This window comes from Salvelinus fontinalis, chromosome 8, assembly GCF_029448725.1.
Source record: "Salvelinus fontinalis isolate EN_2023a chromosome 8, ASM2944872v1, whole genome shotgun sequence".
Classification (NCBI taxonomy): Eukaryota; Metazoa; Chordata; class Actinopteri; order Salmoniformes; family Salmonidae; genus Salvelinus; species Salvelinus fontinalis.
In genome coordinates this window covers 10913768-10940675 of record NC_074672.1, presented here as the reverse complement: position 1 = coordinate 10940675, position 26908 = coordinate 10913768, and the positions used below count along the sequence as shown (strand labels likewise).

At 45.8% G+C, this 26908-nt stretch overlaps 1 protein-coding gene across 18 annotated transcripts in view; it reads right to left on the bottom strand.

Moving 5' to 3' along the window:
* Positions 1-17021: 17021 nt before the first annotated feature.
* huwe1 (HECT, UBA and WWE domain containing E3 ubiquitin protein ligase 1) overlaps positions 17022-26908 on the bottom strand; it is a 77227-nt gene continuing 67340 nt past the window's right edge. For 14 of the 18 annotated variants that reach the window (XM_055930978.1, XM_055930982.1, XM_055930981.1 and 11 more), the window contains 13 exons: positions 26034-26249; positions 25544-25761; positions 24551-24653; positions 23640-23789; positions 23136-23381; positions 22728-22845; positions 22329-22469; positions 21816-22103; positions 20181-20286; positions 19478-19595; positions 18960-19141; positions 18434-18624; positions 17022-17910 (listed from right to left, as the gene is read on the bottom strand). In XM_055930978.1, coding sequence (XP_055786953.1) covers positions 17808-17910; positions 18434-18624; positions 18960-19141; positions 19478-19595; positions 20181-20286; positions 21816-22103; positions 22329-22469; positions 22728-22845; positions 23136-23381; positions 23640-23789; positions 24551-24653; positions 25544-25761; positions 26034-26249 — 2180 coding nt within the window. In that variant the 3' untranslated portion in view covers positions 17022-17807. The remainder of the gene's footprint in view (positions 17911-18433; positions 18625-18959; positions 19142-19477; positions 19596-20180; positions 20287-21815; positions 22104-22328; positions 22470-22727; positions 22846-23135; positions 23382-23639; positions 23790-24550; positions 24654-25543; positions 25762-26033; positions 26250-26908) is intronic. The other 4 variants (XM_055930986.1, XM_055930997.1, XM_055930996.1 and 1 more) reach the window with 2 other exon arrangements.

The window sequence follows — 26908 nt, the reverse complement described above, 5'->3', positions numbered from 1 at the left end:
GGGTTCTTGGTCACCTCCCTGCTTACTCTTGAGCCCCCTACAGGTATGGGCCCAGGGGCTTCAGCCCCCGCATTAATCTGGCCCTGGTAGTGCACTATATAGGGAAAAGGGTACCATTTTGGAAGAAGCTCAACACTGCACTCTCAAACAGATTGATTTGATACCACATGCAAGAAGCATCAGAATTTTATTGATGCTGTCTGACATTTAATTGAGACCAATAAAGACTGATTATTATTGCCACTGTGACTACCCCCAGTTATGGGGGAGAGAATAGGAGACCTACATTAGGCCTATTAATTAAATGGGACTCACACTATGTCAGTGGTTGAGAAAATGTAGGGTCTTTGCATATCATTGATATGCAAAGCAGGGAGGTTTTGCATAGAATTTGTCATTGAACTTGGGGCCAATAGGGCAAACTTGGCTTCACAAAAGAGCAGGTTCACAACCCACTGGGCAAAAACTGGTTGAATCAATGTTGTTTCCACATCATTTCAACAACAAAATTGAATGTGATGACATTGAATCAATGTGGGAAACTCATTGGATTCGCAAAAAGTAATCAACGTAAGTTAATTTCCTTTTTTTAACCTAAATCCGATGATAGGGTGATTATTTCTTTTTTGATTTCACGTTGACAACTCAACCAAAACTAGACATTAAACTGATGTCTATGCCCAGTGGGAAGGCCTTTAAAAACACAGGAATAAACTTTTACAAATTATCTGATGACTAAGAAATGATCTAACCAGTGATTTAGGCAATTTCCTGTCAGAACATATTGACTTCAAGGGTCTCACTTACTAAGGGTTTGCTGTTGCACCTTTGAACATCTTGCACCTGTTCTTTTGAGACATAAAACAAAGTATCTAAAACATGAAACTGTCTTTATTCAGGCACATCTTTCAATATCTCATCTTTCTCTCTCTACTTTTATGTTGAATTCCCTCTGGGAAAATAACAGGTTGGAAAACATATCTTTCAAAGGTTTACCATAGCCATTCAACAACCTTTCATAGCTTTCTGAAGAGCAGAGAGAGAATACCTCTAGGGTATAAATGTTCCAAATTCACTGCATAGCATGTGGAATGACGATCCAAAAGTATGAGGGCTGAAATGTGGTGGTTGCCACCTCGCTCACCTTCACTAGCTCCTTGGAGAGTAGAACGTGGATATTAGGCTCTCCGTGCCATCCAGTTCCCGGGCCAGGTCCCAGGCTGATGTGGTGTTGAGTCCCAGGTTGTGTAGGTTGTCTTCCAGCTGGTTGGACCATCTGGCTCTAGGCCTTCCTTCCTCTTGGGCGTGGTAAGTTAGTGGATGCCTTTAGAGGATGAGGACAGGCTCCAGAAGTGGGTTCAATCTGTCCAGGTGACCAAACAGTCAGAGTCAGGTAGCCACCTGCCTTCTCTGAAATGCCACAGAGTGCTGGGCCAGGGGGGTTAAGTGCCAGATGGAAGGAAAGGGGGAGAAAGACAGAAAGAAGCTCGGTTGAGAGGGCTGGGTAAATGAGGGAGGGTTAGGTGTTCTAGGGGACTATGGGGACAGCAGGGATGATGTCACAGTGAGAAGGCACGGAGAGACTCAGGGTACATCCAAAATGGCACCCTATTCCCTATATAGTGTACTACTTTTGACCAGGGCCCATTGAGAATAGGGTGTCATTTGGGATGCACTCTCAAACCTGAAAGGTGAAAGACTATTCAGCTTCAGACACATCCTGACCTTTATAGTAGACAGTGTCACTACCGTTCTTTGTCAGAAAAGTATGGTCCAACTGTGTTAGCGTGTATTTGTGTGTGTGTGTACTGTAACCAAAGGTCATCTCATGAAGATCAGCTGAGCCCAGTGAGTCCAGCGATCAAGACATCTACATCTCTATCTCCTGAGAAGAAAAACCCAACAGCATCCCAGTTCATATTGAATCACCGGGGAAGTAATATTTCAAGAACTGAATGTGGAGAGACTGGCTCCATCCTGGGTCGTGTTCAGTAGGGCACACAGGATTATTTTATTTTCAAAAACAAACATTTCTAATTGGACATACTGTGTATGGATTGCATTCTACCTGGCAGGCCGCTCGTACCAGGTGACGTGGAGAGGATCTGTGTCCACACCACATACTCTCACTACTGGTGTCCCCCAGGGTTCGGTCCTAGTCCCTCTCCTCTTTATACAACGAGTCACTCGGCTCTGTCATATCCTCACATGGTCTCCCCTATCATTGCTATGTGGATGACACTCAACTACTTTTCGCCTTTCCCATTCTGACACCCATGTGGCGACACGCATCTCTGCCTGCCTGGCAGATATCGCAACTTGGATGTTAGCCCACCACCTCAAGCCGGAGCTGCTCTTCTTCCCGGGGAAGGCCAGCTCTTGTCACGCCCTGATGGGTTTCACCTGTCTTTGTGATTGTCTCCACACACCTCCAGGTGTCACCTGTTCTCCTCATTAGTCCCCAGGTACTTATTCCTGTGTTCCCTGCTTGTCTGTTGACAGTTCATTTTGTTTGTCAAGTCAACCAGCGTGTTTTTTCCCGTTCTCCTGCTTTTTCCTTCTCTCTGTTTTGCTAGTCCTCCTGGTTGTGACCCTTGCCTGTCTGGATTCTGAACCCGCCTGCCTGACCATTCTGCCTGCCCTCGAGCCTGCCTGCCACTCTGTACCTCCTGGGCTCTGACCTGGTTTTGATCTTTTGCCTGTCCATTACCATTATCTTGCCTACCCCTTGGATTATAATAAATATCAGAGACTCAAACCATCTGCCTCCTGTGCCTGCATCTGGGTCTCGCCTTGTGCCCTTATAGCCCTCTCAAAGACCTCTCCATCAGTTGACAACTCCACAGTGTCGCCCTCCCAGAGTGCAAAGGACATTGGTGTGACACTGGACAACAGCCTGTCGTTTTCTGCAAACATCAAAGCAGTGACTTGCTGCTGCAGGTTCATGCTCTACAACATCCGTAGAATACGACCCTACCTCACACAGGAAGTGGCGCAGGTCCTAATCCAGACACTGGTCCTCTTCCATCTGTACTACTGCAACTCACTTTTGGCTGGGCTCCCCGCTTGTGCCATCAAACCCCTAACACTTATCCAGAACGCATCAGCCCGCATGGTTTTCAACCTTCCTCAAGTTCTCTGTCACCCCCTCCTCTGCATTCTCCACTGGCTTCTAGTCGAAGCTCGCATCCACTACAAGACCATGCTGCTTACCTACTGAGCAGCAAGAGGAACTGCCCCTCCCTACCTTCAAGCTATGCCCAAACCCTACACCTCAACCCGAGCACTCCGTTCTGCCACCTCAGGTCTCTTGGTCCTCCCACCCCTACGGAAGGGCAGCTCCCACTCATCCCAGGCCAAGCTCTTCTCTGTCCTGTCACCCCAATGGTGGAACTAGCATCTCCATGAAGCCAGAGTCCCTGCCCATCTTCCAAAAACATCTAAAACCCTACTTCTTCAAACAGTAAAAAAAGTTTGACAGTAATTCTATAACAACTTGATACATTACATGCCTTCATTTATTCATTCCAATTAGACTGATTTGGATTTCTCCCTGACCAATATGGTGGCCATTTTCACCCCATTCTGGAACTTCTCGGGTTCATGACAAAGCCCCTGTAGTAAGTTAAAATATCTATGGTGGGCCCCCCCCCCCCCCAGATGGTTTGTCATGTTCATATCTTAAAGCAAAAATGTGGGTGGGGGGGGGGGGGTACGTACGTGTGAAACTTTGGTACGCCACTGGCAACACACCAGCATCTTGCGATTTTCAGACTGTACCGCTCTTCTCATCCAGAGTGGTATATTCCTCACAAACTGAAAACAAATAGCATCCTAATCATACCAGCCAGACTGATACAAACACAGACTTTGTCCAAAATGCCCTATAGTGCAATACTTTTGATGAGAGCCCAAAGTGACTCTGGTCAAAAGTAGTACACTAGGGAATAGGTTGCTATTTGGTGATCCAGCCAAACATTTCATATACCGTCAGTGCTGGTGGGGGCCTTTCTCTGAACAGAGTGTCTCTACCATAAAGACATAGGATACAATACATGATGAAACTGTATTTTATTGTAAGCCTAAAATGTATTTCATAAAAAGCATTATTCTTTTACTGTCAATGTATGCCGAGGGCTTTTCTCTCATCATCATCATCATCTATTCTCTGAACCATACAGTGTATGTACGCAGGCAACCGTTCAAAAGTTTGAGGTCACTTAGAAATGTCCTTGTTTTCCAAGAAAACATACATAAAATGAATAGGAAATAAAGTCAAGACGTTGACAAGTTTATAAATAATTGTGTCCTTCAAAAACTTTTTGCTTTCGTCAAAGAATCCTCCATTTGCAGGAATTACAGCCTTGCAGACATTTGGCAATCTATTTGTCAATTTGTTGAGGTAATCTGAAGAGATTTCACCCCATGCTTCCTGAAGTACCTCCCACAAGTTGGATTGGCACTTATTTACCACACGGTCAAGCTACTCCCACAACAGCTCAATAGGGTTGAGATCCGGTGACTGTGCTGGCCACTCCATTAGACAGAATACCAACTGAGTGCTTCTTCCCTAAATAGTTCTTGCATAGTTTGGAGCTGTGCTTTGGGTCATTGTCCTGTTGTAGGAGGAATTGGCTCCAATTAAGCGCCATCCACAGGGTATGGCATGGTGTTGCAAAATGGAGTGCTAGCCTTCAAGATCCCTTTTACCCTGTACAAATCTCCCACTTTATGTGATGTCTTCACTATTATTCTATGATTCCATATGTGTTATTTCATAGTTTTGATGTCTTCACTATTATTCTACAATGTAGAAAATAGTAAAAACAAAAACCCTGGAATGAGTAGGTGTGTCCAAACTTTTGACTGGTACAGTATATAATGAAGCGATAAGGCACACGGAGGTGTGGTATATGGCCAATATGCGACGGCTAAGGGATGTTCTTAGGTACGAAGCATCGCGTGGTATATTGGCCATATATAACAAACCCCCGAGGTGCCTTATTGCTATTATAAACTGGTTACCAATGTAATTAGAGCAGTAAAATCAATGTTTTGTCATACCCGTGGTATACGGTCTGATATACCACGGCTGTCAGCCAATCGGCATATATTATTATTTTTATTTTTTTTACATATAAACCCTTAGATAAGGGCTTGTTTTCCCAGACCTAGATTAAGCCTAGTCTAAAAACTGCAATCAATGGAAAATCTGTGTCTGGGCCCCTAAATGTTGTATTAATAATTTCATGAGCTGTATTGTCTACTAATCTAAATAAAACTGTCAGAATAGTTTCTCTACTCAGAGCTCCACAGGGATGACGCCATTAACAAATAAGTCTGGAAGGTAACCATGAAATCCAAGATCAAGACAATTAATTAGGCAAAAAAATGATTAATTAAGGAGAAAAAGTATACAACTGTCATGACTAGACTCAAGGGTAGTAAATAACGTCCATGTTAACTGGTCTCTGATGTACACAGATCAAATGTTTGAGATAATGACTGCATAATCTATGGTTTTCCTCCTCTAATACCCACGTACTTACTAAATAGTGACTCTAGTGTTCCCCTCCCTTGAGTAGACCCTTTTCCCTACACATGGTTCTAATGACAGGGGGGCCTGGGTAACCCCATAACCAATCAGGGCCCCCCATTAAACATATCAAAGGGACCCCCCTACAAAAAATAAAATATTGACATCAGTACGCCTAAGAGACGTTGGCACCACCAGAATGCATGTGGAGTTCAGTCAGCGTGAATGAATATAAGTCCCAGGACTATCTGTACCACTCGGTGCCAAAGGAAATGGTTAATCACTGTCCTCAATTCTCCAGCAGAAAAATACACTATAGCCCAATCTGCCATTAAGAAAAATATAGCCCAATCTGTCAATTAGGAACATTATACAAATTACAGTAATGAACTCACTCACTCTGTGGCCCCCTTTCATTTAATTCTCAGCTTCCCTGCGTCCCCTGCTTTTATAATTTCTCTGTGAGAGGGCAGTAATATTGTGATTTATGTGGGAGGACAGCAGCAGAACTGTATTAGTCTGAGAGCTGAGAGCATTTTGGCTCAAACACAGTTCTCTCTCTTTATTAATGAGCTGCTCTATAACAGTCATTTCCTCCCCCCTTCATCTGTATTGTTCTAAAACCACCAAGAGAGAGAAGACAGTTGTAGACGGCTTTACACTCTGTAGTAGCCTATTATTGAATGAGATATTAAAATGCTTTCAGATTTGTCTATCTTCAGTAATTACTGGATACTGGGCTGTCAATACTTATAAGACAATAATATATTCCAATTCCTCAACCCTTGTTGAAACATGGAACACACAATTGTTCAGAATACACAGGAAGATTGAGTGACTTGGTTAGAAACCAGGGTTTTCAACTCCAGTCAATTCAGAAAGTAAACTAAATTCCAATTTGAAAAGCATTCGAGGAATTTAACTGAAATTTACCACAACACTGCTAGAAACCAACCACATTGAAATTGTGAAATTCAATCTTTCCCTCAGTTTAACATCATGATCTACAGTAGGTCAGGGGTTCCAAAACATTTTCACTCAGGTCAGCCCCAATCCAATGATCACCACCTACTGGAAACATTAACACAGTGCAGCTCATGTCAATAGGCAGCCTCCTATTTACCCCATATGTACGGAAGAGTATTAGGGCCAAGTGAAGAGAAAAAATAACTAAAGAGTGATGGGTGGTTGTACTTGGATAATTTGGGGAGGGGAGGGGGGAGGGGGGCGAATAGTAATACTTCGAGAATAAAGTAGCAATATTTCAAATGTTATTTCGAGAATAAAAGTAGGACAAAAACAAACAAATGGCCATCAATCGAATTGTCTAATAACTCAACAGGCGCAGGCACACACGCTACATTTCTACCTGGGAACTTCAGACTATGTGGAGGCATATACTCTAACCGCCATGGTGAGTTATGAGCACAAACAAACCCCTCTCTTGGCACTGTCAGCCGCCTCAGCCACTGACTGCGAAGAGCTCTGGGGTTGAGTCCCTGCCAGTCTGCCCTCCGTATTCGCTGCAACGTTCTGCCGCATAATTGCAAATATTAGCGACCTTATCCATGATGCTTTACGAACAGTAGTATGTCCCCCTTACAGCAACTATCCTTCTAACGACTAGCCTAGTAGGCTAGGTGAGCATACCCAATGAAACGAATCATATTGGGATCCTGGAGACCGGCGGCTACGTCTGTGTATGTGTCATGTAAAGCTGCTGTCTAAAATGTTCTATAACACCGCTCTTTTTATTTTGCAGGGCATTATAAACCTATAGCGGCCCACTATATTGGGTATCCTAGGCAAGCCTTTCTTAAAGTATGGGTCGCGACGTGTCAGAGTAAATGTATAATTATTTCATTAATTAGTGGAATTGCACTCTGTTCCGCAGTGACTCTGCTCAGTTTGGCAGCTGCACGAGTGGGTGGAAGATGCCCGTGTGCTTCACGGTTTACCGAAACTTTTTTCGGCAGTTCTCGATGATCACTCCGTGACCCACACGCTGCAGTGCTGTCGTTCAGACAGTCCATTGTCAATGTCAACTTGAGTCCATTGTCAATGGACTCAAGTTCTGACAGCTCAATTGTCACGAAACGCAAATACAGCGATGAGTTTCTCTCCATTGGTTTAATTAATAAACTTTGAGAAATAACGAGGAGCGCCCAAAATCGGTTTTGTGCAGGGAAGTGCTTAGTATTGAGTCTCTCAAAATGAACAAATTAAAACGAAAGGTCCTGACCAAACAGCCACGGCATTTTGGTAAACCCGGGGAATTCTTTCAGAACAGGGCAGAATGCTTCAGGAAACAGTGCTTCTTCGACAGTGGAAAAGTCAACTAGCAAGGCATTTTATAAACAGGTGATAAGCAGAAATAAGGGAGTACTCTCTCTTAGTAGTCGATGTGAGTTGCTTTTTCAATCAATCCCCTTGTACACAGCTAATTAGGTTGCGTTGGCTAAGGTTATCTAGCTACTAAAAGTACATATGATGGGGGGGGGGACTGTTTTTGTTAAAATACAAGTAATAATTTTTATTCTGAACTGGAATACACCGATTAATTAATTAAATTAAATTAATTAATCATTTATCGCCCTCCAGGTTCCCTTGGAGAGTTCATCAATGAGCTTGACGCCCTGATAAGTTCCTTTCCTGAGGATGGCTCACCTCTCACAGTTCTGGGTGACTTTAACCTCCCCACGTCTACCTTTGACTCATTCCTCTCTGCCTCCTTCTTTCCACTCCTCTCCTCTTTTGACCTCACCCTCTCACCTTGCCCCCCTACTCACAAGGCAGGCAATACGCTTGACCTCATCTTTACTAGATGCTGTTCTTCCACTAATCTCATTGCAACTCCCCTCCAAGTCTCCGACCACTACCTTGTATCCTTTTCCCTCTCGCTCTCATCCAACACTTCCCACACTGCCCCTACTCGGATGGCATCGCGCCGTCCCAACCTTCGCTCTCTCTCCCCCGCTACTCTCTCCTCTTCCATCCTATCATCTCTTCCCTCTGCTCAAACCTTCTCCAACCTATCTCCTGATTCTGCCTCCTCAACCCTCCTCTCCTCCCTTTCTGCATCCTTTGACTCTCTATGTCCCCTATCCTCCAGGCCGGCTCGGTCCTCCCCTCCTGCTCCGTGGCTCGACGACTCATTGCGAGCTCACAGAACAGGGCTCCGGGCAGCCGAGCGGAAATGGAGGAAAACTCGCCTCCCTCCGGACCTGGCATCCTTTCACTCCCTCCTCTCTACATTCTCCTCTTCTGTCTCTGCTGCTAAAGCCAATTTCTACCACTCTAAATTCCAAGCATCTGCCTCTAACCCTAAGAAGCTCTTTGCCACCTTCTCCTCCCTCCTGAATCCTCCTCCCCCTCCTCCCCCCTCCTCCCTCTCTGCTGATGACTTCGTCAACCATTTTGAAAAGAAGGTCGACGACATCCGATCCTCGTTTGCTAAGTCAAACGACACCGCTGGTTCTGCTCACACTGCCCTACCCTGTGCTCTGACCTCTTTCTCCCCTCTCTCTCCAGATGAAATCCGGCCGCCCAACAACCTGCCCGCTTGACCCTATCCCCTCCTCTCTTCTCCAGACCATTTCCGGAGACCTTCTCCCTTACCTCACCTCGCTCATCAACTCATCCTTGACCGCTGGCTACGTCCCTTCCGTCTTCAAGAGAGCGAGAGTTGCACCCCTTCTGAAAAAACCTACACTCGATCCCTCCGATGTCAACAACTACAGACCAGTATCCCTTCTTTCTTTTCTCTCAAACTCTTGAACGTGCCGTCCTTGGCCAGCTCTCCTGCTATCTCTCTCAGAATGACCTTCTTGATCCAAATCAGTCAGGTTTCAAGACTAGTCATTCAACTGAGACTGCTCTTCTCTGTGTCACGGAGGCGCTCCGCACTGCTAAAGCTAACTCTCTCTCCTCTGCTCTCATCCTTCTAGACCTATCGGCTGCCTTCGATACTGTGAACCATCAGATCCTCCTCTCCACCCTCTCCGAGCTGGGCATCTCCGGCGCGGCCCACGCTTGGATTGCGTCCTACCTGACAGGTCGCTCCTACCAGGTGGCGTGGCGAGAATCTGTCTCCGCACCACGTGCTCTCACCACTGGTGTCCCCCAGGGCTCTGTTCTAGGCCCTCTCCTATTCTCGCTATACACCAAGTCACTTGGCTCTGTCATATCCTCACATGGTCTCTCCTATCATTGCTATGCAGACGACACACAATTAATCTTCTCCTTTCCCCCCTCTGATAACCAGGTGGTGAATCGCATCTCTGCATGTCTGGCAGACATATCAGTGTGGATGACGGATCACCACCTCAAGCTGAACCTCGGCAAGACGGAGCTGCTCTTCCTCCCGGGGAAGGACTGCCCGTTCCATGATCTCGCCATCACGGTTGACAACTCCATTGTGTCCTCCTCCCAGAGTGCTAAGAACCTTGGCGTGATCCTGGACAACACCCTGTCGTTCTCAACTAACATCAAGGCGGTGACCCATTCCTGTAGGTTCATGCTCTACAACATCCGCAGAGTACGACCCTGCCTCACGCAGGAAGCGGCGCAGGTCCTAATCCAGGCACTTGTCATCTCCCGTCTGGATTACTGCAACTCGCTGTTGGCTGGGCTCCCTGCCTGTGCCATTAAACCCCTACAACTCATCCAGAACGCCGCAGCCCGTCTGGTGTTCAACTTTCCCAAGTTCTCTCACGTCACCCCGCTCCTCCGCTCTCTCCACTGGCTTCCAGTTGAAGCTCGCATCCGCTACAAGACCATGGTGCTTGCCTACGGAGCTGTGAGGGGAACGGCACCTCCGTACCTTCAGGCTCTGATCAGGCCCTACACCCAAACAAGGGCACTGCGTTCATCCACCTCTGGCCTGCTCGCCTCCCTACCACTGAGGAAGTACAGTTCCCGCTCAGCCCAGTCAAAACTGTTCGCTGCTCTGGCACCCCAATGGTGGAACAAACTCCCTCACGACGCCAGGTCAGCGGAGTCAATCACCACCTTCCGGAGACACCTGAAACCCCACCTCTTTAAGGAATACCTAGGATAGGATAAAGTAATCCTTCTAACCCCTCCCCCTTAAAAGAGTTAGATGCACTATTGTAAAGTGGTTGTTCCACTGGATATCATAAGGTGAATGCACCAATTTGTAAGTCGCTCTGGATAAGAGCGTCTGCTAAATGACTTAAATGTAAATGTAATTAATGCAAGATGCTTTTTTTGAGTAAAAAACACACAGTTCTGGGTTGCTCATCTATAGCAGGAAGCGGTCTCCTGCCTGGCAGAGAAAGCAGTAGATGTTCTGAAAGGGGGGTCTGAGCTGGTGTAACAGGATTGGTTATGTTTCCTCTTGCCTCTAAAGAAATGTGTATTTAATGTTCAAGCATTCTTACTGGTTGGTTTAATTACGATGGCAATAAGGCCTGTTGTTATTGGCCCCACTTGCAGATAGGGGGAGATCGAACGTCAAGTCTCTCCAGTATGAAAATGTGATGCAAAGGTTAGGTCACGTTATGAATAGTGTTTTCTATTTTAAAATGTGTACAAGTTTGCTGTACATTGCTGAGTTATACATGTGTGGGTATATGATACCTGTTAGTGAATGAGGAGCTTTCTGGGATGTGCTTTGGTGTAGGATTGCTGTATATACGTGTGTTAGCTAGCATGTACCGATGTAATGGTCACATAAGCCCCCTGCTAACACAGTTGTTTTCATGCTACATATTTTACCATCGACAGCCATAAACATCGTTAAGCCCTGCACAACTAACGTGCTGTTTCCTATTTAACAACAGATAGTAAATAATGCTCAACTGGGACCACAGGCTGGGGTGATTTATTTTTTACAAAACACAATGCAAGGAGAGTACGATTAACATCTGTTACACTGGCAACCCTGAGGTAGCAAAATTACAATCTGATGCCGCGTTCAAGACAACCGGGAACTAGGGGGAAAACGAGCTCTGAAAGAAAGAGTTGAACGGTCATCCAACTCGGTATTCCAACTCAGGCCTCTTTCTAGAGCGCCGATTTTCCGACCTGAAGATCATTGAAGTCATGATGTTACCTAATATTTTTCTGAGTTCACAGTTGTCTTGAAAGCACCATAAATCAGTCGAGTTAACTATCCCTTGCTATAACATATTGTAATGAAACAGGCAGGGAGCAGGTCTCAAACCCTCAACCTACTAGCCCGAAGTCCAGCGCACTATTGGCTGTGCTCCAAAAGCATGCTCGAGCGCAATATTTGCGTTTATAAACCCAGGGTCGTTACACTACTCCCTCCTTTCAAAGAGCGCGTCCCCGCGCTAGCTTGCGGCTCAACGTCTTATAGGAACGCGTTCACTGGCCAAGCACACGCACGTTCATGGATGCAAGGTCCGATCACTTCTGACACCAATGTAATGAAACAAGCAGGGAGCAGGTCTCGAACCCTCAACCTTCTAGCCCGAAGTCCAGCGCGCTGTTGACTGTGCCCCAAAAGCATGTTCGAGCGGCCGAGTCGATATCCGCGCTTATAAACCCAGGGTTGTTACAATATTTTGTCTGACAGAGCTTACATGACAACCAGAATGCATTGTAGGATGTCAACATACATGGCGCCACACAAATAGCTTAGCTCTTCATAATCAGTTCAACATTCAAAAAAACATTTTACACACGTGTCCATTGTGTCCATTACAATCTATGCAAGAATCTGAATGCATGATTTGTCACAAGTACTTGAAAACGTGAATAAAACAGTAAATACATTATAAACCATACATACGGTGTGCTACAGCAGAAAGGACAGCACGATATACAGAAAATATCCACATATTTTGATAGGAATGCACACATTGTCGAAGTCCAATTTGTACGGAAAACAACCATGAAGGCAATGCGGGTGTGTCGTAAAAATGTTTGTGCAAGGCCTGTTCTGACTAGAGATGTGCAATGTCCTCATACTTGATCCGGGGAAACACTAAGGAAAGTGCTTGGGCTCTCTTGAAGAGAGAAGTTTGTCCCGATCAGTAAAGCCTCATACATAAAATTGTCCACAACAGTGAAATGGGCTACTTCTTATGTGAATAAACGAGGAGGCGGAACAGGCCTCAATTCAAACTGTTGTTAGAAAATACAACTTGTTAGAAAATAATTAGAAATTGACAAGTTGAAACAGCCTATAGATAATTATCAGGCAGCGCGCCTTGGTTTGAGGTCTGCGCTGGTAACTCTTCTGTTGCTTAACAAATCACATTTTGGAACAGTGAGAGAATTCTGACATCAAGCGCATGAAAGAAAACTCATGCAGGGGTGAAGGTTACATGCTGCCCGCTGACCAGACCGCATGCATGTAGATTTTGTCCACCCACACCAGACGCAATCAGGACATGCAGGTTGAAATATCAAAACTCACTCTGAACGAACTATATTAATTTGGGACAGGTCAAACAGCATTAAACATTTATGGCAATTTAGCTAGCTTGCTGTTGCTAGCTAATTTGTCCTGGGATATAAACATTGGGTTGTTATTTTACCTGAAATGCGCAAGGTCCTCTACTCCGACAATGAATCCACAGATAATAGGGTAAACCGAGTTCGTTTCTAGTAATCTCTCCTCCTTCAGGCTTACTCTTGTTTTTTTGACTTTATATGGCGCTTGGCAACCAATTTTAAGGTGCACTACCAACTGGACTGGAGTGTGGACCTCAGTTCATCTTTCAATTACCCACGTGGGTATATGCTCCTGAAAACCAAACAGGAGATGGCACATGGGTATATGCTCCTAAAAACCAATGAGATGAGAGAGGCGGGACTTGCAGCAGGTCAAGCTCGTTGACGGGCGCGAGCACGGTGGGTGCAATGATTGAATAACATGTATGTGTACACTTATTTTGCAACGCTTGTGATGCGAGCGGTGTGGCCAGCATGTTTTAACCTCATAGTCATTGCATCACTTCAAATCCAAAGTACAGAGCTAAAACAACAACACAAATGGTCAATGTCCAAATACCTTTAACATGTATTCACTCAGGGATGTGAATACTCCCATCCTTGAAGACATCACTGGTAGATGGATAGTAAAACGAGATTCTACGCAAGGCTACCAACCCGTCAGATCAGTGATTGTTTCTTTATAGCCTATATAACCTATCATCATTGATCTAATAGGCCTATATTTACAGTGCCTTCAGAAAGTATTCATACTCCTTGACTTATTTCACATTTTGTTCTGTTACAGCCTGAATTCAAAATGGATTAAATAGATTTTTTACTCACAATATATATTGATAAACATGAACATTAAAAGCTTTAATATCTTGAGTCAATAAGTCTTTGTGACAAGCCTAAATAAGTTCAGCTCCCCGTGTATATAATTGACTTGATTCTCAAAATGTCGACTTTATTCTAAACAAACTTTATTCTCAATTTTGGTTGTTTATTCTCTAAATATTGCCACTTTTAAGTACTATACATGAAAAATAAATAATCCAAATACCACCACTATTTATTCTATTAATTTTGCCCTAATACTCTTCCAGACATACTGTATCTATATTGTAAATAGTAAAAAAAACAAGAAATAAACTACCACAACACATTAGTAGACTGTCAGCACTGTGTGACAAAAGAAAAGGCACATTCACTCATCTGCCATAGCGACAATAACATTTAGGCATAAGAAATGTACAGGTAACTGCCAGAATAAAGTTAACACCAACATAAACTGTCTTAATAGGGCAGAAAAAGAGGAGGAAGGGAAGTGCTGATAAGGTACATAATACTAGGTTTTGGTAGACAGGTGCTCTTTGGTAAAAGGGGTAAATTGGTCATCCAAAAAGAAAGGAGGACCAAGGTACTCTTCATTTAATTAATTAAAATGCCTTTATTTGTATGTCATGTTTAATTAAAACAAGTATTAAAAATCTGACGCGTTTCAGCTGCATGGCCTGCTGACACCACCACAAGCCGCCAGAACAGGCCTTGGCATAGATTCTAGTGTGTCTTGAAAGTGCTGTCTCAGGCGCCACTCCAGAATCTCCCATAAATTGGGTTGAGATCTGGTGACTGAGACACACCCCCCTTTAAATCCACTATGCTCCTTTGAGATCCCTCTTTAAAAGTTACGGCGCTCTCTGCTTCTAGCCATGTTAGCCAAAGTAATAGGAAACTGGACATTTTTAAGCATGCTGGGATGTTAATTGTTTAATTAACTCAGGAACCACACCTGTGTGGAAGTACCTGCTTTCAATATACTTTGTATCCCTTTACTCAAGTGTTTCCTTTAGTTTGACAGTTACCTCTATAACTGCAATTGTTATCAACATAACACAATGACACAAAATACATTCTGAAACTGGCAGCACAGTGCAATGGAAAAGGTATGTTCCCTCTGCCAGCTCAATCCCAGTATGAAGAGACTAATTATTTTCTACTTTAATTGGTGAAACTAAATCCCCAAGCTGCCACCACACTGTAGCCGATGCCTTCACTTAGTCTAAATCATATGTGGTCCAATACCCTGTGTGTGTGGCCAGCACCCCGGTACTAAATTGTGGCTGGCCCAGGAGGATACCAGAGCACGGTTGGTGGGTGACGGTAACTAATCTAAAACCCAGGCTTAGTGTGGGGATCAAATCACTGCATGATTGAGTGTCTAATTTCATTCACCATGCATGACAGAGCAAGCTTAGAGCACACAGGCAGACATGTGGGGACACACACACACAGGTCCGACTCCAACAAGCCAGCAGAGGATGATGGGCTGTATTGGGGGGGGGGGGGATTCCCTAGAAGCGTACAAAGTACTATGGGAAATTTTCCACACTAGGCCAGGTAACGGGAGAGAGGAAGAAGAGAAATGTGACAAGACGACAGTGCCTTGGTGTAGGAAGAAGATGGGAGAGGGAGGTGGGGAGAGAGGAATACCAGGAATTAGCCCAATTCCAATGTTCCCCCCAAAGTGTGCACTCAAGGATTTAGGGGCGAGTGCATTCATTGGATTGGTAAAGACTGAGTATCTGCAATATGTCTCACACCAGTCCAATGCTTTCAATTCCTTGAAGGGGAGTGCTTGAGTGAACAAGTGCACACTTCAGAAAGATGGGGGTGGATGGTGTAATTAGGTTACTCAAGAGATAACTGCTTCAATTTAGCAGGCAGCCCATCCATCCCTGTCCTGGCTTGATGTAGTTATTCCTGACAGCCTTGCCACCTGTAGCTAGGTTCACCTCCAGGTCCAGACGGCTAGCGTCTCATTCTGTCTAGTCTCACACGCCAGACTCTTATGTGCTGTGTGCTATTTACCTGTGGACCCGGTTACATTCTGTCGGACCACCAGACACCTCAGACCGATCTCTCTCCTCTTCATTTGTCCTTCTGACCATGGGCTGACGAGGAAGACGTCACAATTTCATCTCCGAGTCGATGGGAAAATCATTAGGAACCAGCTCAAAATGTGACACCACACTGGAGATTGCATTTGTGGTTATCCCTGTCAACTCCAGAGGACCGCATGATGAATCCTAGAGTGATGCTGCTAATCAATACCTTCATGGGTGAATGAATTAGAACGATTTTTACAAAATGCCCCAATCAAAATTCCACTCACTGTCACCCGGTCTGTCCAAGTGAATGGGCTAGACTCTTGGTCCTGTCAGTTCTCTCAGCAGTGAGTGTGGCGCTGAGATGAGGCCCAGACTGCAGATAAGTAGTACTGCAGGCATATAGTCACTGTCTGTGTGAAATGACCATGGGTAAAGACAACACAGCTGTGGCTGGAGGACTCTGTCATATCTAGTTGCACCAGCTGGTCTGAACAGGACAGAGCTAGCCTGGTCCCAGACCTGTTTGTGCTTTCTGGGCATCGTCACGGTGTGACAATGCCCAAAGGAGTTGGGAAGACAGGCACAAACAGATCTGGAACCAGGCCAGGAATGGGCTGATGTGAGATGGTGACAGCTCCGGGCGAAGTCACAGCCCACTGCTGTTCTTCCGCTGCCTGGTCTGTGCTGCTCCACTCTTTCCTTTCCACAGCAAAGACTGGACTGAGGAGCATGATAAAGATACAACACAAAATTACCGTTTTTTTCCTCTTATGCCAATGAACCGGTTACAAAATGTGTAGATTGCGATTTTCTCTGCTTGTGGAGTGTTGACTTCCGTGGCCTTGTGAGGATGGATTCCAACTGGTCCAACACCTCGACACATTCATGATCTTTGGAAAGGGTCACCATCCCTGGTTCAATTTGATCTGCCAGGGAAATCTCAAAACACAATCCAAAGGATGGCCAAACAATCTTCAGAAAAGAGACACTCCACAATGAAACAATTGTCTCCAATTTGCATCAGTGCAATGACACACTAATAGAAGAGTAACTACCTTTATAATGACGGTATAGTATGATTGGCTATAGTTTGTTTCAGATGAAGGCTGAGATCGGTTGTTACATATAAGAATTGGTAAAACAATGTTAAAAGAGACAAATGGGACTCAATTTTATGCATTTATTCATGTAGTTATTTCACTGATTCAAAGGCTCAAGGCTGGGTCAGCGATTTAATAGCCAAAAATACTCTAGATTTTGTGGTTAATTTCTTTATCATCTGCTTTCTTCACTTGTTCTCTTCATTTTTTTTTTTGGACCATCCTTCCTTAAAAATGCCACAACTTTGAAAAGTGCATTTCTTCAAAACTTATTTCTCCTTCTTTCCCCATAAAAACATTTTCCCCCATCTTCAAGGCTTATGAGGTCACAAATTCGCAAACAAGAAACAACCAACATTTTCCCCCAAAGGTTTTATAACCATCCTGTTCAGACACACAAACAACCTTCTCCTTTTTACACAGCCAGAGAAGAACAAAAAGATTAAACATAAACTCCCAAACCTTTTGTACAGAGAAATCAAACTAAACAGAGAAAATGTATTTTATATTAGTCCATGTTTTTATCCTCTGAATTCACTCCCTCTCAGGTTTCTGCCTTTTTAATGTGGGAGGGGAGGGAGATTCACACATACCAGGTACAGGTCTGTGTGTCTATAGACATGAGGCTCTGTGTGTAGTAGGTAATATCAGTCAGTCAGCCCATCATACCATGCTGCTGGTCGGTCTGTTTCTTTATATGGATTAGGAACCAGTTGTATGTCTAGAGGCCATTTTTCCAACAAGTCACCCAGTAATGTCAATGATGGTGCGTCTGTGTGTCATCAGTTTCAATCTTTCAGAGTAGGCAAGGTAAATCGTGTGTATATGTTAAGAGTCTCAGTGTGGGTAGGTCTAAGCCAGTCCGAATCCCTCTGAGCATTCCTGAATGGCCAGCAGCAGCATGTGTCTCAGTTTCTCGTAGCTCTCGTAGGCTGGGAGGTCCAGCTGGTTAAAGCTATATAGGAGAGAAGGAGAGGTTAGGAAGGAATCAACGTCAACCAACGTTTTCATTCAATACATGGATGCATGGGGTGAATCTCCAGTGTCTCTCCTCACCTCAAAACATCAGGGGGAAGATAACATAAGAGCACTTCCTTACTTCCCATTTTGAGGAGGACATGAAGCCTAGACTAAGGAATTTTTGAGATTGTGTGTGCACTTGTGTTATTTACCAGGTATGAGCTGTGTGGGTGTACATTTCTTTACCAGGTGTGAGCTGTGTGGGTGTATATTTCTTTACCAGGTGTGAGCTGTGTGGGTGTATATTTCTTTACCAGGTGTGAGCTGTGTGGGTGTATATTTCTTTACCAGGTGTGAGCTGTGTGGGTGTATATTTCTTTACCAGGTGTGAGCTGTGTGGGTGTATATTTCTTTACCAGGTGTGAGCTGTGTGGGTGTATATTTCTTTACCAGGTGTGAGCTGTGTGGGTGTATATTTCTTTACCAGGTGTGAGCTGTGTGGGTGTATATTTCTTTACCAGGTGTGAGCTGACGGTAGGCGGTCGGTGGAGCGGTCGTCGCGGTGGATCTGGAACTTCTGTATTCCGTTCATGCCCTCCAGTGCTGCGAAGCCCTGCAGAGGAACCTTGGACGTGCCCGTCACGAACTGCAGGAACTTGGCTCTGTCCGCCTGGTCGAAGGAACGCAGGGCCCGCCAGAACCACTGGATCTGAGGTGAGAAACGGTCAGGGTCACACCTACACTACACAGACCAGTAGCACACAATCAATATTAATGCATAGTATATAATACAACCAATAGACCCATCTGGTATGTGTGACATCATTGGTGCTGGGTTGTATTCACCAGGCACTAAACTACAGAAAACAGACTGCAAAGGGGAGGGACTACCTGGAACTTGTCCAATAAGATTTAGTTTTCTGTTGCTAAATGTAACATTTTGCTCTAACGAATACGACCCGTGTGTCTATATGTCTCTGTATGCACTTGTATGGAGCTGGACGGGTACTCTGTGTGTGAGAGAGAGTGTGTGTGCGTCTCTACCTGTATGGAGCTGGACTGGTACTTGTGGTACTCGGTGTTGGCCTTGAGGTCGTCTATATCTATAGTGGGCAGGCCAGATATGAGCAGCTCCAGCTCCTGCTCTGTGAAGATGGAGATCAGCCTCTTGGGGATGATCTCGTAGAAACCCTCCAGATAGGCTGACAGCTGCTTACGGATCGCACCTACAGGAGGAGGAAGAGAGGGAGTGACCATGTAGACTAACACACTTACAAAGCTACCATTTCACGCAAGTAGTACTTCACTACAAGACTTTCAGCTGTGCAACATTTGACAACGTATGTGCCTATTTTATAAGGCTAACTAATAAACGTATACCATGTATAAAATATGTATATTACTAATTTGGGTGCTTGACTGGATGCTCACAAATGTACTTTTAAATGCTGGTATCTGTAAAGCACTTTGTGACTACTGCTGATGTAAAAAGGGCTTTCTAAAGTACATTAGATTGTTAAATGTGTCAGGTCTCTATGTGTTGGTGTTGTCTCGGTTCTCACCAGTCATCTTCATCTGACAGACTAGGTGGACGTACTCCTTCTTGTTCTCCTCGGTGACAATGATGTTGCCTCCGTTAGGCTTCAGGTCCCGCACCTCACACACGCCAAACTCCTGGACCTGGAGGGAGGGGGGAGAAAGAGGGAGGGAAGGAGAGAGCGAGAGAGGATGAGAGAGTTCAGCAGAGCCACCACAGAATTAAATAGAATCTATGAGGGGTTCACTGGCGAGAGCGAAAAGATAAATGTAACTATTTACCATCATTTATCCAATGTCATTTTTAGTCATGGCTGGCATCTGATTTTTAATAACTATCTTGAGGCACTCAGTCGCATAATTAGCAGTTTTCTGAGTTCAGTTAAAGGGACATTTCCAGAAGTTCAACTTCACATTCATCATGTCCAGCACTACCCCGACCCAACGTATGTGAAAATGGCACGTTTATGTTTTTTATTAAAAAATACTTTTTTCCCCCAATGGCACTTTTTCAACCAATTAGTTGGCAATGCTTACTCATAATGGTTTGAAATCACATGATGCACACCAGATGATGCCATTGAGAAAACTTTTTAATACAAAACACAGAAACGCTCCATTTGCACATACATTGGGTCGGGTTAGTGCCGGACATGATGAATGTGAAGTTGAACTTTTTGGAAATGTCCCTTTAGTATAAAAGAGACACGAGCGCACACACACACACACCTCAGTGCTGAACGTCAGCTCATAGCCCAGAGTGGAGACATTATTCTCCAGCAGGTAGACAAGGCCCTGGAAGAACGGGTAGTCCTCACTCTCCATGTCTGTGTACCTGAGGACAACATAACACCGGCAGCTAAATCAACTACTGAAACACTCCACAAATTAACAAAACATCTCTTGCTACGTACAAGTACATCTCAATGATCTGAACACCGTTTCCCTTAGTGGGACAAAAAAAAGTGGTATTGAATTGAACAATAGTTCACAGATGAAGGGTTACACTGAGTACATGTCATTGTATCTGCAGCCGAGAGGTAAGGTGCAGTACCGGTCGTCCTTGCCCAGGAACTGCTTGTAGAAGCTGCTTGTGAAGTAGTGTGTGTGTCCACAGCCCCCCTAACTGACACTCTTGCCCAGGATGTGCTTGTAGAAGCAGTGTGTGTGTCCACAGCCCCCCTAACTGACACTCTTGCCCAGGATGTGCTTGTAGAAGCAGTGTGTGTCCACAGCAACCCTAACTGACACTCTTGCCCAGGATGTGCTTGTAGAAGCAGTGTGTGTCCACAGCCCCCCTAACTGACACTCTTGCCCAGGATGTGCTTGTAGAAGCAGTGTGTGTGTCCACAGCCCCCCTAACTGACACTCTTGCCCAGGATGTGCTTGTAGAAGCAGTGTGTGTCCACAGCACCCCTAACTGACACTCTTGCCCAGGAACAGCTTGTAGAAGCAGTGTGTGAAGTAGTGTGTGTGTGTGTGTGTCCACAGCCCCCTTACCTGACACTCTTTCCCAGGATGTGCTTGTAGAAGCTGCATGTGAAGTAGTGTGTGTGTCCACAGCCCCCCTACCTGACACTCTTTCCCAGGATGTGCTTGTAGAAGCTGCATGTGAAGTAGTGTGTGTGTCCACAGCCCCCCTACCTGACACTCTTTCCCAGGATGTGCTTGTAGAAGCTGCATGTGAAGTAGTGTGTGTGTCCACAGCCCCCCTACCTGACACTCTTTCCCAGGATGTGCTTGTAGAAGCTGCATGTGAAGTAGTGTGTGTGTCCACAGCCCCCCTACCTGACACTCTTTCCCAGGATGTGCTTGTAGAAGCTGCATGTGAAGTAGTGTGTGTGTCCACAGCCCCCCTACCTGACACTCTTTCCCAGGATGTGCTTGTAGAAGCTGCATGTGAAGTAGTGTGTGTGTCCACAGCCCCCCTACCTGACACTCTTTCCCAGGATGTGCTTGTAGAAGCTGCATGTGAAGTAGTGTGTGTGTCCACAGCCCCCCTACCTGACACTCTTTCCCAGGATGTGCTTGTAGAAGCTGCATGTGAAGTAGTGTGTGTGTCCACAGCCCCCCTACCTGACACTCTTTCCCAGGATGTGCTTGTAGAAGCTGCATGTGAAGTAGTGTGTGTGTCCACAGCTCCCCTACCTGACACTCTTTCCCAGGATGTGCTTGTAGAAGCTGCATGTGAAGTAGTGTGTGTGTCCACAGCCCCCCTACCTGACACTCTTTCCCAGGATGTGCTTGTAGAAGCTGCATGTGAAGTAGTGTGTGTGTCCACAGCCCCCCTACCTGACACTCTTTCCCAGGATGTGCTTGTAGAAGCTGCGTGTGAAGTAGTGTGTGTGTCCACAGCTCCCCTACCTGACACTCTTTCCCAGGATGTGCTTGTAGAAGCTGCGTGTGAAGTAGCACTCCAGCAGTCGGTTGTCGTAGACGGCCTTGGCCACCACGCGACCTACGAACTTGAAGTAGCTGAGGTGGTTTGGGTTGCAGTGGGACGAGGGGTTAATGGTGTAGGTGACCCTGTCGCCGGGCGAGGTGCGGAACAGGGCGTACATGGCGTTAAACATCTCCCTGGAGATGATCATGTACCACTCTCTCAGCAGACCGCCGGCATCTTGACCCTCCTCCCCTTCAAACACTATGTACCTAGGAGGTGGGGGAGGGGATGAGGGATGAAAGAGGGGGTGGGGAGGGGATGAGGGATGAAAGAGGGGGTGGGGGGGGGGGGTGTAGGTCAGTACACTTGACTGTCATTCTGTTATGTGGAGAAGAGAGAGAAAGAGGGGGACATGGGGAAAAATAGACAGGAAAACAGAAAGACAGAAACAGAAACCATAAGAGACACAGGAAATAAGAGTCCCCATTCCTTACAGTCTGTTCTTCATGTCCTCGGGGCTCTTGCGGTGCAGCTCTCTGTAAGAGTCTTCAAACACGTGGTCCCTCCTGACGTGGACAGCCATGTCCTCCTTCCTCAGACCCTCGTCCAGCCGCTCCAGCTCCTGACGGAAGTACCTGGAGGGAGGGAGTCAAATTAGTAAAGAAAGAACCTACAATGTTATCATGAGAGACACACATTCCACCTAAAGGACCAGTGTTTGACCTGGAGCGATCAGGGTTGTGTTCATTAGGGCAAGCAACCGTATTAAAAAGTTTTGCAACGGAAGACAAAATTAGAGTTTTTTTTATTGGACAAGTCTAGGATGTCCCTCCCGGTTTCATTCTATTGTCTTCCATTAGGTGCCTAATGAACACTAAAGAAGCCTTCCTTACTTTCGCTTGACGTCAAAGTCGAGGATACGGATGTAGTCGACCAGCACAGCGAAGGGTCCGTCGGCCAGGTGGGTGGTGGACTGACGCAGAATCTGGTTAAGCACGGTGCGGTGAGTCTCTGTAGAGGGAATGAAGGCGGGAGGGAGACAAAGGGAGAGAGAAAGAAAGGACACATGTCAGTCGCATTTTAGGTCTTGAATGATCCAGGCTGAATCTCAACATTATTTTCCTTGACTCCTCACGTCCGCTCTCCTCGTCACCAAGGGGGAAGCAAGGAAATCACTGGAGGAAAATATCAGCTTTCCTTTGACATTTTGAGAGTCCGGGAAGGAGAGCAGATGCAAGGGAAATACATGAGTCACCCCCTGGTATACCCTCCCATCGCTGCTCTCCAGTCCCAAAACTCACCGGCAAAGCGGAGGAACTTCTGTGTGTCGGGAGGCAGGTTGGAGGAAATGTGCATGGAGGAGGGTTCCCTGGAGAAGAAGGGGTCCAGAGAAGAGGGGGTGGCGGGGGTGAGGGGCGCGGGGGACAGGGGGGGAGGCTCATCTTTGATGTGGGACAACTGGCTCTCCCTGGTGTCCCTGACGGGGGGCTTGCTCTCCCTCTCTGTGGCGTGGACCAGGAAGAAGGCCTCCACCGCCGGCTGAAGAACTGAGGGCGAGAGAGGGGGTGGGGGTGAGTAGACTGCTGAATTCAAGTACCCAAACTCGTCCAATAACACACATATTTTTAACATTTTGTGGCTATTAACAAAACCCATTTCCAATGTTTCATTGCCTGAGTGTACAATCAATACCACTACTTCTTATACTTTAAGCACATTGGTTCAGGGGGTGGAACATATAGCACCCAGTAAGGTGTGGTAAAACTTAGTGCCACAGTTTTAGGTTTACTACAGTTAACACATACCCAGAACGGCATGCTGATCATGTGACTCCTCCAGTTCCTTCAGGCACTCCCCGAGCATGTCCCACAGCTCGTCTAACAGAAGCTGCTCGCTTAGCAGGGGGAGGTCTGGGAGACGCTCCTCTGTCTCAGATTGGCCGTTGCCTTCTTCATCTGCATAAGAGAAGGAAATACAAAGCACACGTTAGACTAACCGAACCATGTCAAATTATACCCATACCATGGTATTTACCTTATAGTTTGATTGGCTCTGGCTGCATTCCAGGTCCTATTTTTTAGCAGTTGTGCATCTCTGACGATGTATGGTTTATCATATGAACATGGGTCCTGAGACATTAACATCTTCAGGTGTTATGAGATGTGATAATCTGTGCAGTGTGACTGCAATGAAGACGTCCTGGAACGCAACCACTATGTGTTGTGGTTAATGGCCCAATGCAGCCATTTTATATCGACATTAAGTACCTTACTGTAATACATTTCCATTCAAATGGGCAAAAAAATTTTTTTTTAGCATAAAAACTTTCTCAAACAAGAATTTCGCTAGGACTGTCTGGGAATGGTCTGAGCGGGAGGGAAAAACTAGCTGTTATTGGCAGAAAGGTCTAGAACCTTTTGTTATTGGCCAATTTACCGCATGGTGACATCACCATAGAAAGACAAAAGTATCACGCAAAGACTCAGTGCAGTCAAGATAGTTTTTCCTGTGTTTTGTATCAACGGCAGGTTTGCTGATCAGAAGATCTGGTGTAGATTTCCAACCAGCAACTATCAGGAAATAACACTGATCAAATGTTTTCACACTTTTACAGTGTTTGTTTCTTCAGCCGTTGATACAAAACACAGGAAAAACTATTTTGACTGCACTGAGTCTTTACGTGATTAGTGTTGCGGTAGTTTAACGGCAGTCTTACCCAGGGGTGCAAGGTCCTGCTCCAGAGGGGATGGCTGGTCTACATCCATGGGAGACTCATCCCTCTGGGCTGCCTGGGGCTCTGACACTGACCCTACCTCCGACTGGAGAAGGAATGGTAGGGGGAGGGTAGGACGACAAAAGTAGGTGCAGAGAGGGGGAATATTTGGGCAGATGGGAAGAGCGAGAGAGAGAGACAGACAGAAATGTGATCAATATGAAAGGCAGACAGTTTCCTGGAAAAATGAGTGTACCATGCTGATGCATGATGCCATTCTCATAAACCTGCAGAGAGGGGGTGACTGGGAGGCGAGGTGACTGGGAGGGGGGCTAAAAGCATGAAGCCATGACAGCTAGCCAATACAGACCTCATCACATCATACAGTAGAGAAAGCAGGCAGCACCTCCATTCCAGAGCTGGGTTCAAACACTATTTGAAACCTTCCAAATAATTTCAGCATCTGCTCTAGCCTGCCTGGTCATTCCAATACTGAATGCAGTGGATCATTGGCAGCACATATCTCCCATCTCAGTCTGTTTTCAGCTTTCTTCATGTCAGCGGTATGGAGGTTGTCGGTGTGAGATTGCTGGATGTACGGTAGGCTGATTTCAAATGCACCGATGGTGTCAGTAGCAGTGTGTCGGTATCCATGTTTGGAGTAAGATCAATATGGAAATGTAATCGATAGTGTGAGCGTATGGTGAGTATGAATGTAAATCAGACCTTGGTTAAAACAGTATTGTCTTTCTTTTAAATAGGTTAGCTACACTTGAAGGAGTGTGCCTGATAGAAAGGAACCAATGCTTAAAGTGCAAAAAACACCCATCTGGTACTATTTGAACCCAGGTCTAATGAATACGCATGTAGTCAGTATGCATAATTTAGTCAATAGCACACAAATGTGTGCTTGTATGGATCAATAGGCATGTAGTCATGTTTGCTCAGAAGCAGCAGTAGTCGGTCAGTGCGTGCGTTGCGGCCCATCATGCTAACCGTTGCAGCGCTCGCCGTGCCGGGGGCAGGGGGGGCAGCGGCGGGGGCATGGGAGGCAGCCACGGAGGATCCGGCGACAGAGGCGGAAGGCGGGGGTGCCTGCTGGAGGCGGCGTGCCCGCTGCCCCTCTCTCACCATCTGGATGATGGCATCAGCCTCAGCTTCAAGCTGACGTACCGCCGCCTGGATACTGCTGGCTGAGCCCAGACTGGTGGAGCCTGGACACACAGGAGAGACCAGTTACATAACACTGACCCAGAGCAGAGAAAATCTAGACTAGTAAAGCTGACATTCCTGATTAAATCAGGAAAATAACAACCTTGCCAGAGAAAGCTGTCAACCAGTCACGTCTTTTGTTTTTTACTTAATCCTAATGTTTTGAATTTTTCAGTTCATTTCTAAAATGAACAGACTGATGACTCAGCCATTCCTATGAATGATTTTGCCGTGTGTATGTGGGAGCGTGTGTAGTAGTGTACGGTTGTCCTACCTAGTCGTCCAGTCTGCTTGGCCTTCTTGTTGGCGCGGCGTGTGTCCTCTCGGAGTTGGATGATGACCTGCAGGACCCGCAGGAAGAACTTCTGGGTGGACGTCTTTGAGGTCAGGGAGGACATGCAGGGCAGCTGCAGCTCCCGCCCGCCCAGCGTACGCTTCTGGGCTGCCACGATCACCACGCTCTCCGAGCCGTCGAACCTGCGCCCCCGCCAGCACGCGAGGACGGGCGACAAGGCGAAGTACAGTCATTATACAGAAACAGACCAGTGGTAGAGTGGCAGGCAGGCGGACAACAAGGCAAAAGTTGTGGCTTAAATGACGAAACAGATAGATTGTCGAGTAAACGAAACGTTACAATTGCTGCCTTGCATTTCTTAACTTTTTGAGTATCATGACCATGTAAAACTAAAATAAAGATATTCTTCCCGTTTCAATCCTTGCTTTGTGGTTTTCATATTTCTCAACACCGTGTGGGTCTCTATTCTCCCACCTGAAAGTGTGTGTTGTATTTAACCGAACCTGAATAGGTCAAGTTGACACTAGGAGAGAACCAGTGATGACTATCCATTAATATGACACTGTAATCTCCAGAGAGCCGTGTCTTTATGAGAGCTAAATGTCAACCTAATCACAAAGCCGCCTCTAAAAAGCTGCTCCAACAGGATACTGTCATTAATACTGTGCATTTAGCCTCAAGATACTGAAATCCTCTACAAGTAATCACTTCACAGTCTTCTTTGTCCTACTATGTAGCTACTTGAGTTAATAGACACTTAGTTTAATCTGTCTAGCAAACTGGACCTAACTGAAAAGCCTACCTCTGGACTAACATTTAAAGTGATTTTTAGTCTAGGAATTAGGACCAGGACG